This window comes from Polypterus senegalus, chromosome 11, assembly GCF_016835505.1.
Source record: "Polypterus senegalus isolate Bchr_013 chromosome 11, ASM1683550v1, whole genome shotgun sequence".
In the NCBI taxonomy this organism is placed as follows: Eukaryota; Metazoa; Chordata; class Cladistia; order Polypteriformes; family Polypteridae; genus Polypterus; species Polypterus senegalus.
Window position 1 is genome coordinate 89,177,504 of NC_053164.1, and position 13,194 is coordinate 89,190,697.

Here is a 13,194-nt window from a genome sequence, read left to right on the forward strand (position 1 = left end):
GTATAATAGCAGATTAAAGGCCCTACTGTACATTTCCTATTGGATCTGTCAGGTTTACACAGAGTTGGACAATCTCTGTCTAGTAAATTCTTTAAGCGGAACACTCATGATTTCTATTTTTTAACAGCAAAAAGTACTGTTTCATGTGGGCAATTTGAAAAAAATCTCAGTAACAGCCATTTTCATATAAATTGGCCGAAAACAGCAGATCGGTGTCTTCACTGGTCTGGTACTGAGCTGGTGAAAGAACACAAAATCCCAGGAATCAATGAGGTGACAAGAGCTATGCAGTACACAGTCGACCAGTTTGTTGATTGCTGGGTAGTCAATAGTAATAATTACAATTAAAAGCAAATTTTGTCTAGTGGGATCATTATAAGATTAAACAGGGCTTGTGTCCAGGCTCCAAGCCATTTCTTTTTATATTTTTGAAATTTTCAGCATTTTTTTTTAATTATTGACTACAAACTCATGAATTTACCATATTATTAACTGTATATGAAATGCCAGCAGCCCGTTTAAAAAAAAAAAAAAGTTTTATAAAATTCAAAGGAACAAAACATTTACTTCTTGCTAGCCTAACTCTTCCTTCGCTTCCTGATTTCTTGGAAATTCACAGGTGGCTGATAAAAAAAGCGTCTTTTGCAGTGGTCTTCAAAACAGAAGATCTGCGGTAACCCACCCATACTTGGTCATATGCAGTACAGAGGAGTATAATGATATTTTCAACTAAGTTACATAACTGAGAGATTGAAATTTGCTGTAGTTCAGCTTTTTTTATAAGCTGAAGTGCATGCATATTTAAACTTGCCATCTGTTTTCTTTCAGAAACATTAAGAATATATGTCAGTATATATTGCACTGTTAAAATATTTATAATATTACTGCAAAGCATCTTGCATAATGTGTTCAGATGATCATAGATTTGGCCTAAGCGTATCTGCAATATTATCACAGAGATAATATTTATTCTGTTAGCATGCTAATGAAATTTCAATGTTCTGTTAGCATTGAGTTAGCGCAACTTAATATTGAACTACTGACTGAATTTATGGCAGCTCTTGAGAAAGTGGTCACTTTCTGTATAGACCCAGTTCTACCCGTGTTTATGTATAGGGTGGTCCAGATCTAATTATGCAATTTTCATTACTTTATAACTTAAGTTTATTACATAGCGAATTCACAAAAAATTATTTTTGTTGCCGATAGATGGCAGCACCTGCCCTGCATTCCAAAATGGCGGAGAGACGGTTGTCAGTCGAACAACGAGCGCGATGTGTTCGCCTTTTCATAACTGCATAATTAGATCTGGACCACCCTGTAGATTTTGCCCTGCTACTCTGGTTTCCTATCACACCTTAAAGATGTGCACCATAGTGTACTGGGTAATAAACCGGACCCTATGCCAGAAAGTTGCCAGTTCATTCCCGGCCAATGTCTCGATTAAGGTGTCTGACTACAAAATACCTGGCAGTTTGACAAATAACACCTACACCCGAACACATACACGTAAACTCAAAACAGAATATACTATACTGCAATAATTTAAAGAAATTTGGCAACGATTACATATATGAATTAAAAAAAAATTTAATACAAGTGACATAATAATGTAAGTGTTATGAAGTGCCTGCAGTTCAAAAAGAATGAACTTCGCATTTAACATATTGTCTCTAAGTTTGTCCCATCAGTTACAAAAAAGGTATACAGTATTTAAATATGGAATATTATCATTAAGACTAAAAAGTTAAACATTACCACATGATGTTACATTAAAATGGACATGTGCAGGTAGAAGATCTGGCCTGCTGATACGCTTTAAGACAATACTCAGATGTATAATGTAAAAGTTAAAGATCCAGCACATTAATACAGGACAGACGATAATTACGTCATCAAAAAAGGGACGGAAGCGGAAGTTCTAGTGCGAAATTCGACATCGGGAAGCGACAAACACTCCGCCTGCTCCTCTGGCTATTGTAGTGGTTAGAAATCAGCTGCTCCTCTAGTGGTTGGTTTTAGACATGGCGTCAACGTGGAAGTTTGTTTTTAGCTTCTGCCTTTCTAATGTAGTTTGAACTCCATGCACATCCTTACACAGAAAAAAAAATATGATGTAATTTACAAAAGCTGGATATGGACATGTTGAATAAGCTGACCGCGTTGTTCCAGCAAGCGCTGGAGACGGTGAGTCCTGCGAGAAAAGGGATCACAATTAATGGGGAAAAACTTTAGTTCGTGGCTTTCGTGCTCCGTCTTGTACTGAAGAAGAGCAAGGGCAAGTGAGGGCGTTGTGTCGTATATTTGTACTGTTGTCAAAGGCGAAGACCACCTTAATCAGGCTAAAAACTCAACGTTTTTTCATGCCGGACCGCTCCTTTGTGTACTACTGATTCCTGAATGTTTTCAATTGCGAGCTTTTATGGCCATGATAAATAAAGAATTCATAATGTCTTATGAAGAAGTTCTAAACCGTTCAGGTGCGAGAAAACAGTTCGTTATTTGCTTGGTATTTTTTCTAAATGTAGCACACTTATTAGTATGTTTTCCATCACGTATTTTACACTTTTTAAAGTATACACATTTCTTGAAGGAGAAATTAAAGTGCCCCCCTAAATGTTTTTGTGCTCCCCTGAAATCAACCGATTTCTGCGTGAGACGGATTGTTCACATGACACATGCCTCCGTGTACACGTTATAGTGCGCCAGAATTTTGTGTTCTACCCAATACATAACACACGCTCCAAAAATGTAAAGCCTGCTTGCTATCGTGAGAATTTTTTTCTGTGTATGCGTTATCTCTGTTTTCTCTCTTTCTTTTTGGAACATGACGCACTATCATATTTGGTTATTTATTTCTTGTTTTATTTCCCTTCATCAAGGTGTTAATTAAAAGTTCTATACTATACCCTTCTATGAGATTGAGTGACGAAAATACCTGGGGCAGTTTTGAAAAATAGCAAGCATTCCAACATTCCTGGCTAAGACTAGAGCCCAAATACTGTATATGAGAACAGCTGTTTTATCAGCCAGAATTCACCCTGACATGCTTTCTTGCCTTATCTGGTGTTTGTCAAGTTTTGGTTTTCTTTCCTGGCACGTATTAAGTATGTGGAATTTATGAAAAACAATATATACATCATATAAAATATACACTCCATAGTCTAAACACACCAGAATTACTTTGAAAATTGAAAAAGGAAAACTCTTGATACAGACTTGATATGTAGGCGTATTACTGGTTTTATAAAGGAGCCCCAGTAGCGTTTGTTGACACACATCTGCTGAGTAACTGATTGACTGAAAGTCCTCAGTGTTCGTGTGTCACAGAGAGAGGATGTGCAGTCAGTCATTTTTTTATTCATAATTGCACTTCGCTTTTTTTATCTTAATTTGTTTTTAACTTGAACTAACCCTATTGGATAATGTTTGAAATTATCATATTTTTGTTTTAAGAAGAATAAACATTTTGTTCCTTTAGATAATACTCAACAGCTTATAAGGAAAGCATTGGATTTAAACATTGAAACAAATACTCAAGCTAATTCCCACATTGAGAAATAGCACATTCATTTTCCTTTACTTGGTACTGTTTTTTGCAGTAGGTTGTGTATTAAAGGATACATCAGGGTCAGATGTCCTGTGTACTAGAGGATTCAGCAATACAAAGTGATTTGATTTATCTTGCTTATAGTGCCGGAAAGTGGTTTTATGTTAGTCAATGTTCAAGTGGTATTTTCACTGCATTCTTTACCTCGGACAGCATTACTGCTTTCATTCATTTCATCATTAGTGCAGAACTACTTGGCTTCTTGCTCTTTCAGATAATTATGTTTCTTGTTCTATTTCTCTCATAAACCAAAACAGCGAGAACCGACTGTTAATCTACAAGACTCATTTATAGAGCACTGGAAGGGAATTACCACCTATTATGTTGAAACCACAGGTAAGAAATTTGCTCATGCATATATTAAGATGTTATATGTTTATTAGAAATAAGAAATCCTTTTTATTAATCTAATTATTAAAGTGTTGTTCATTTGCATGCTCTGTAGGAACAGTTGGCCATGTAATTTAAGTGTTGGTAATACAAAATAAGTCATGTCAAAGTTTTTTTCTTAAGAATTAAATAGATAATGACATTCGTTACAGTATATACAGTGCATCCGGAAAGTATTCACAGCGCATCACTTTTTCCATATTTTATGTTACACACATTCCAAAATGGATTAAATTCATTTTTTTTCCTCAGAATTCTACACACAACACCCCATAATGACAACATGAAACAAGTTTACTTGAGGTTTTTGCAAATTTATTAAAACTAAAACAATTGAGAAAGCACATGTACATAAGTATTCACAGCCTTTGCCATGAAGCTCAAAATTGAGCTCAGGTGCATCCTGTTTTCCCTGATCATCCTTGAGATGTTTCTGCAGCTTAATTGGAGTCCACCTGTGGTAAATTCAGTTGATTGGACATGATTTGGAAAGGCACACACCTGTCTATATCAGTGCTCCAGACAGAAAAAAAATTTGGGAGCCATTGGCTCCTAAACCCAAAATATTTAGGAGCCAAATGCTTTTGTTGGGAGCCATAATCTCTACCGCATGCCAAATGTGAAATAAACAAATAATATTTACTTGTATTGTTTATTTGTTTCTTCAGTCTACCTCACACTGCCTTTCCTTTCTCCTATCTGAGCTATTTGACCTGCCTACTAGTGTCCTCTGCAAGGTCTTATAGATGATAATAATAACAGAAGAATAAATAACACAAATGTGAACAGTGCAAATGTTTACTAATAAGCAATACTTCAAGAGTCTTATACACAACATGTCTAAGGAACACTACAAATACAAACAATGAAAATGTTTTACACATATTAACACAAGAATTAACACAATAACAAACATTATAAACAATAATTTCTGAAATAATCATTTTGCAATGAGTGTACAAATATAACAAAATTAATTACTCTTCAAGTTCACTATCACTAGCCATTACAATGTCAGCATCATTAGGCCAGCCAGTATACTTTGGTCTGCGCTTTTTTTGCTGGCTGACAACCAGCGCTTTACACTGGGCTCTGGGTCAAAAAGTTCAAGTGTAGGGCCCTCTGTACTGATCCTTACCAAGTCTTCCAGTGTTTCTACACTTAGGGAGTTGCTTACTTTTGATTTTATTCTGTTTTGTGCTGAAAATCCTCGCTCGCACTGAGCTGCAGATATCGGAAGCACCAGCATTATTTCGACTAAGTGAAGCAGATTTTTAAAGTCTGTACAGAACGGCTCCTTGCTCAGCATCACTGTCCATAGGTCACCGTAAGTTTTATTCATAAACTGACCCTTCACTAATATTTTCAACGTTAGCCATTCCTTCTGCACAGCTGTGACATCACAGCCATTGTTTGATAAGAGCTCCCTGTACCATTTAACAAGTGTGTCTGTCTCACACTTGCCATAGCTATCAATGTCCTCTGGCCATGCATCATGACAAAACACTGAAAATGACTTGATGATTTCTGATCCCTTTGAATGTCCGTGTAGTGTAACACTTGAAATCATGTTTGCAAACCTGATCTTCAATTCTTTAACAGTAATGTCAACCTGGGGCCTTTCAATTTAACATTTTGGAAGGTTATGACTGTGTGGCTACTCGCAGCCCTCTCACTCCTGCTTGTTGATGGCCCTTCCTGTTGCACTGAACCTTCAGGCTGAGAACCTATGTGCTGTAAGAATTCCCGCAGCTTCCCTTCTCTCAAAGCATTTTCCTTCAATTTGTTACCACACAGCCCACAATTGCAGCAACTGGAAGTATATGAGAATTTTTCTGAAGCATAAGGCTCAGCTGTGAGCCCTTTGAAATAAGGTCATGTAAAAAGTGACAAAAGGCAATGAAAGACAGGCTTTCCATTTACTGAACAATGTGTTTGGCTCTTCCCTTTATGTCTATGTTTTTGGACATGACTGCAATGTCCTCCATATGATCGTGCACAACAGTGTACTGCCCCTGACCTGTTGCATAGTTTGAATAGAGAAAAACTCAGAGTGCCCGATAAATGTGTGGCAACCAGCGCTGTTTTTACTGCTGATGGGTTTCGTACTGTGCATCCTAACTCTGCTCCTATAGCCTTCAGCTCCCGCTTGCTTTTGGGACTGAAATGATACGTTTTCCACACTAGTTGTAAAAGGTCAAACTTTTTCAATCATTGGCACTGACCTTTGAGTTTTTAGCATTGCCAGTTCCAGCCGATAGGGTAGACAGTGGAAAGACAGAGCATGTTCACCTATCTCTTTTCTGAAAAGTGCCCCTATTCCCCCTGTTGCACCCATGTTCATGCTTGCACCATCTGGTCCAAAAGCACACATTTTATGTACCCACCAATTTGGGTTGGTTGGGTCAGCATTCTGAAGCAGTGATTTAATGGTGTTTTGAATCCCTTCTGCATGACCATAATCAATCTCAGCCAAACCTACTAGATGAGTCTTAGGTGTTCCATCAGATACATTTCTACAGTATGTGATGACATTGTCTTTCCCTGGGACATCTCTTCCACAATCAGTTATAACAGAGATGTAGTTTACCTTTAAAGCTTCTTCCAGCACATTACTTTTTAATTCATCTACAATGCAACCTACAAACTCTGCACATGCTGTATCATTATCATATGTTTTTGACACATCCATGCCATTCTTCTTCATCAGCAGAATTTGAGATTTAAACTTTGTGAACGGTATCTCTTCCAGTGCAATCATATATGCTACATTGAATTTTATTTTTAATTCTTTCATCTCATTTTCTGTCACTTTCTCACAAGCATGTTGCACTGACTTTGCTATGGGGGTGTCACGAAGAGCAGACCTAGCTATCACACAGTCTCTGGCATTCTTGTGTTTCTTACTCTCACCATGCTTTTTCACAGTTTCCTTTTTAAAATGGCTTGTACCACAAATTAATTCTGTTTTTCCAGCAGTTTCTTGTCCGGCTTGTGCACAAAAGCTGCAATACATCTTTCCCTTGTTATACAGTAACCAAGCAAACTCCTGTAACCAAGCCACTTTAAACTGTGTTCCAGGCGTCGGAGCCGCGGGCGCAGAAGATTTTGCTAACGGGACGGAGTTGTCATCCTTTAATAACTGTACATTTCTGGACACCGGTGGCTGTACCTCAGATAACCCACTAAATGAATTATTTTTGGATTGTTCAGAAGTAGACAGGCAGGATTTGGGCGAGTGGGCATTGAGAAAAAGTCAGAAATTTTTCATTTGGCCATTTTGCATGTTATATGGAAACTTAGAACATTTTGCGTGTTATGTGGAAAGTTAGGACAGAATTCGAGAAGTAGTCATGGCCCGATTCTCTTCTATTTCAGATCCCTATCTGCAGCAGTTAGCGAGATGACGTTTGAAGCAGAGTGGGAGTGTCAGATGATGCCTCGCTTCGGTTTGGCTTTAATCATGTGATAGTGTAATAGGAAAGGCAGACGCGGGCTGAGAGTGTTTGCACATAATTAAAAGCCGCTTCTGCTGCTTTAAATTTAAAACTTTTCTTAGATTGAGAGAGAGAGTCGCCACCGGCGACTGGGCTGAAAAAACTAGTCGCAAAATAGAAAATCAAGTCGCATTGGTGACCATTTTAGTCACCATCTGGAGCCCTGTATATAAGGTCCCACAGTTGACAGTTCATGTCAGAGCACAAACCAAGTATGAAGTCAAAGGAATTGTCTGTAGATCTCTGAAACAGGATTGTCTCGAGGCACAAATCTGGGGAAGGTTACAGAAAAATTTCTGCTGCTTTGAAGGTCCCAATGAGCAGAGTGGCCTCCATCATCCGTAAGTGGAAGAAGTTTGAAACCACCAGGACTCTTCCTAGAGCTGGCTGGCCATCTAAACTGAGCGGTCAGGGGAGAAGAGCCTTAGTCAGGGAGGTGACCAAGAACCTGATGGTCACTCTGTCAGAGGTCCTCTGTGGAGAGAGGAGAACCTTCCAGAAGGACAACCATCTCTGCAGCAATCCACCAATCAGGCCTGTATGGCAGAGTGGCCAGACGGAAGCCACTCCTTAGTAAAAGGCATATGGCAGCCTGCCTGGAGTTTGCCAAAAGGCACCTGAAGGACACTCAGACCATGAGAAACAAAATTCTCTGGTCTGATGAGGCAAAGATTGAACTCTTTGGTGTGAATGCCAAGCATCACGTTGTGAGGAAACCAGGCACCGGGCCAGGCCAATTCCCGGGCTCCAGATTCCCTGACATTTTGAAACTGCTGTAATTCCCAGGAAACCGGGAATGGACAAGCTCGCATAAAAATCGATCAAGAAATAACAGAGTTATAGTTGAAAACTGAAGACTTCATGGATGTATGTCAAACAACAGTTTTGAACAGCAACTTGAAATTGCAATGTGTCAGTCTTTTATATCCACATTATCTGTGCCAAGAAACTTGCCATCACAGAATGATGACAAGAAACTGGATGCATCAGTAAAAGGTGAAATGGTGGTGTTTCAGAGCAACGGCAAGCGCGGGCGTTTTTTAGAACAAGTGTATCTGTATCTGATGACTGTGCTGCCTACTTCAGTGGAGGCAAAGCATGCTTTCTCAGCAGCTGGAGTATAGTCTGCACGAAGTACGCTCTCGCCTGGACAACTACACACTGGACAAGTTATGCTTTCTACGCTCTTATTAAGCTACTAACTAGATCAGGGGTGCCCACAGTTTTTCGGCTTGCGAGCTACTTTTAAAATGACCAGATCGAAATGATCAAAATATGTTGTCGTACCTTGCATAACTGAATAACCTTTATGACGCAATAACAATTCAATTCATGTATGGTCACTACAGTATTTGGATTTAATAACCTTCATGTCGGAAAAGGCTGACTCGCATAAATAAGTAGAGCCGAATAATGCAGTCAAGGAGATTTTGAATTCAGCTGAGTCAAAAATGACGGCTGTCCGATTAACTTCGATTTTAGTTCCCTCTCTTTTCTCTTTCTCATATAGCTTTTCGGAAGGAAGTCAGTTTCGTAGTTTTTATGAACAGTTCGAAAGTGCTTTTCCACATTTTCCTTCTTTGGAATAGCAATGATAGATTGACAGATCAGACAAACGCACTTCGATTGTGACATTGTGAGAGAAAAAAATCCTCTTCCAATTCCACATAAAGCCCATACCCTCCCCTAACATTTTTTTTTTAAATCCCTTCTTTAGTCAATATAAATTGGAAGGCTAACTAGATCACAGCAGGAGTTTTGCAGTAGCTCGTGCGTTTGATCGTGCGTGCGGGATGTCGGTCGTTCTAAAACTGTTCACATGTGAGATGCTCGTGCACTGTGTCATCCCGGGATTCCCGGGAATGACATGCGGGATTCCCGAATTCCCGGGAATGGATATACCCGTCCGGGAATGGATTCCCTAGATTGAACATCTCTGGAGAGATCTTAAAATGACTGTGCACCGATGCTTCCCATCCAACCTGATGGAGCTTGAGAGGTGCTGCAAAGAGGAATGGACGAAACTGGCCAATGATAGGTGTGCCAAGCTTGTGGCATCACATTCAAAAAGACTTGAGGCTGTAATTGCTGCCAAAGGTACATCGACAAAGTATTGAGTAAAGGCTGTGAATAGTTACAGTATGTACATGCGATTTCTCAGTTTTTTTTATTTTTAATAAATTGGCAAAAACCTCAACTAAACTTTTTTCACATTGTCATTATGGGTTATTGTGTGTAGAATTCTAAGGAAAAAATTAATTTAATCCATTTTGGAATTATACTGTAACATAACAAAATGTGGAAAAAGAGATGCACTGCGAATACTTTCCGGATGCACTGTAGCAAATGGTCATAAAAGCACAGGTTTCTCTCAGGTTGAAAAGTTACCTTAATTGCAGTTTAGGTCGGCATCAGGCATAACTTCTTTACCTTTTTTGATTTAAAATTTTAGTGTTAGTACTTTTGGGAAATTGTCTTTCTATGCATTTTCTGTAGAATTGTATTTTCCTTGTAATTTGCACAGGCACCACAAAGTTTAAATACTCATAAAGAAATTTGACCATTCGGTTTGACTTTTTTAATGGTAGATGAATGTTGTGTAATAGGAGGCTTTTTTCATTTTATTTTTGATTGGAAATGAAAAAATTAGATTAGTCATTTGTACTGGATGTTGCTTTTGTCTGAGCATATCCACATGCATATATGCCTTTTGTTTTTTAATGTGATGTCACATTTTGGCTTCTAGTAACCAAACTGCAGGTTAAGTTAATTTGCAACTCTAATTTGGTTTTTAATGTGCCCTGCCTTAAATTTAGTGCTGCCAGGGTGCCACCCTTCATAATGCTACATTAAAATGAACAAGGTATATACTGACAGTATCTCTGGCATGCTTCATATTTTAAATGAAGTACTTGGGATCTTCTGCAGATTGTTACTTTCAACACATTGTCCTCCTTGTCCTTATTATTATCTATCCATAATACATTTTTGGGTTTATAGTCAAATAGACTGAGAAAAATTGTGATTCTGTAAGAAAGTGTTGTATTATTGAATATATTTCATTCTGTGGAGTCAGCTGTTGCAGTTCTTTGCAATTACAGTATTAACAATTTGACGGTAAGGTACAATATATCAAGAGAAAAGAGCAGGAAATCATTCATCAAATGTGTGAAAGACATCATGGGAAAGTGGATATCAATGTTTTTTAATTTGCAGTTCGGCCTAGGTATACGGTACAGACTTTAGTTTTGTATTTTACTGTTATCTAAACATAGTACTATGTAGTACTGTAATAGTGTTGAACATCTGACAATAGTCTCTCTCTCGATTTCTCTTTGTTAGCCTACATTGCTGAACGTATTCATGGATTTTCAGATTTGCGGAAGTCCTGCGAATTGCAAGTGCAGACTAATTTTTCCTTTATACACAGCTCAGTAGTGTTCATGGTAATTTAGTTTTGTTGATTTTAAAGGAAAGAGCAAAGGCTAAATGCAAAATTGTATATTCAGGTTTCCTTTCATATTTGTAGTTCCTATAGCACAAAATATCTTCTTTTTATTCATTTTCCGAGCATCAATAAACTATCATTCGGCACACAATTTTCAGTTACAATTTTATATTCTATCCCGCAGGCATGTTCTAATGCTCTTTCTCCACCAGATGGAGATTTTTTTTTTTTTTTATAGATTTAATCAGTTACAAAATAATAAGATAATGGTGTCTAGTGGTTTGTAAGAAATCTGTTTGAAGACTTTAAAGTGAGTGCTACCTAATGATAACATTCAGGCATGCTTGCCATGTATTTAAAACCTGAGTTGTACTTAACAAGTAAATTTAGGTTTCTCAAATTGTGAGCATTACAGGACAGTTTCTTCAATAAATTTATTCAATAAATAAATTGTGGTATAAAGTGGAACAGTTGAATGCAAGGAGTCAGCTGGCTAGTAGCATTGTGAAGGCTATTATTAAGTATTGATGCTTTTTCCACTTTTATCTTCAAAAAACATTAAGAAAATAATTTATTATTAACCCAGTACTGCTTGATAAGTTTGAAGCAGTTGGCACATGAAGACATGTCACACATGTAGACCTAATCCGGGATTATTTTTGGACAGTGTTGATCTGGAAAAGTGTTTACTATGTATAGTTTTGAGATGAACCTGAGCTCTGGCTCACTTAGCGAGAAATAATGTATTCACAGTATGGCTACTGTGCTTTCCTTTTCCAAAAATATGATTGTAAGGTCCTTTTTGTATATTTATAGAAGCTCTGGTATCATTTGTAGATATTTCCTTTATCAGCATGAGCTCTTTTTCCTGACACTCGCTAGCCAATTTGAGTAATTGGAAGGGTTTAGGAAGGTAGGCTGTATTGCTTTTATTAAAATGCTGATGTGCATGCAGTTGAATTCTTGTTTTTGTAAAAGGTTATATTTAGCAACATAGTTGCTCAAAAGGTGCAACATTACTGTTTATATGCAAGTAATTGTGCCAAACGCATGCCAAAAAAATGATTCTTTAGGCAAAAATTGGTGTCAATGTAAAATGCTAAAATATGAATGCCCAAAAAGTAATTGGGACTTCTTTATTCTTTTAAATGAAAAGTCTTTGCATGTCTGCAGTGGACTGTATACAAAAGCCACAGAACCATTTTAATTTGGAACAATTTTTAAACTGGCTAGTTTGGTCTCCTGTTTGCTTAGTCTTCAAAGGTCTTTATGTGTTGGGGTCAGGCTTTTGATCCACACGTATGGAAAAGGGCAATGTCACTACCTAATCCGCATGCACATGCATGTTGAAAGAGTACTTCATCGCACACTTTACAGGTAGCAACATGATACATTGGAATATGAGGGCAAACCTGGTCTCTCTTTGTGAGATCTAAATATGTAATTGTATAAAAATAACAATTAATTTTATAACAATGAGTTAAGGTAACACATGGATCAAAAATAATATTTTATGTATGTGTTTAACACACAGAAAATAATTGTTTTTATTTTTCCTGTTATCAGTAACTGTTACTAGCTGTGATATGTTTTCTACATGATTTTTATCTGTGTTTAGAACCTTTTTTTTAATGAAATCTATACATACATGAGTTATTGTAAAGAGCTAGGCAGATCAAGTACTATGTTGTCTGAAAGTGATAACTTTGACTTAGCAATCGATGAGTATTAATTTTATGTATTGGCCATCCGCTAATTTACCATACCATGAAATGTTGAAAAGTACACAAGAGTAAAGTAACAGAATAAAATAAAGGATATTTCAATATACAGTATGTTAAATTGCAAAGCAACAGACTTGGAAATGTTTATACAAGTGTACATGAACTGATGGTACATTAAAGTACAGTTGTAGTATTTCTTGAAGGATAAATGCATTATATAGATAAAACTTTTATAGTTGTTACGGAGGAGTCAATTAGAGAATAATGTTAGAGATATAGCCAGCTAAAATATAAGAAGGCTCAGTAGGGTGTTTTAAATATGATTAACTTCACAAAGATTTAGGAAGATGGTTTCAGAGATTGAAATTAGCATTGACCAAGAGATGTATAATGACTCTTGTGTGTGTGTGTGCAGTATCTGCTGAGATGCATTTTTATTAAGATTATTATTATTATTATTATTGGTATATTCTCCAAGAAGAGAATAATAAATCGGTGAATGGGTTGCCTATGCAAACAAACATA

General features: G+C 37.2%; 1 protein-coding gene across 3 annotated transcripts in view; it reads left to right on the forward strand.

Annotated features, from left to right (window-relative positions):
• Positions 1 to 1,971: 1,971 nt before the first annotated feature.
• fhip2b (FHF complex subunit HOOK interacting protein 2B) overlaps positions 1,972 to 13,194 on the forward strand; it is a 57,147-nt gene continuing 45,924 nt past the window's right edge. Inside the window, exons 1-2 of one of the 3 annotated variants that reach the window (XM_039769220.1) lie at positions 1,972 to 2,187; positions 3,868 to 3,946. In XM_039769220.1, coding sequence (XP_039625154.1) covers positions 2,137 to 2,187; positions 3,868 to 3,946 — 130 coding nt within the window. In that variant the 5' untranslated portion in view covers positions 1,972 to 2,136. The remainder of the gene's footprint in view (positions 2,188 to 3,867; positions 3,947 to 13,194) is intronic. The other 2 variants (XM_039769221.1, XM_039769219.1) reach the window with 2 other exon arrangements.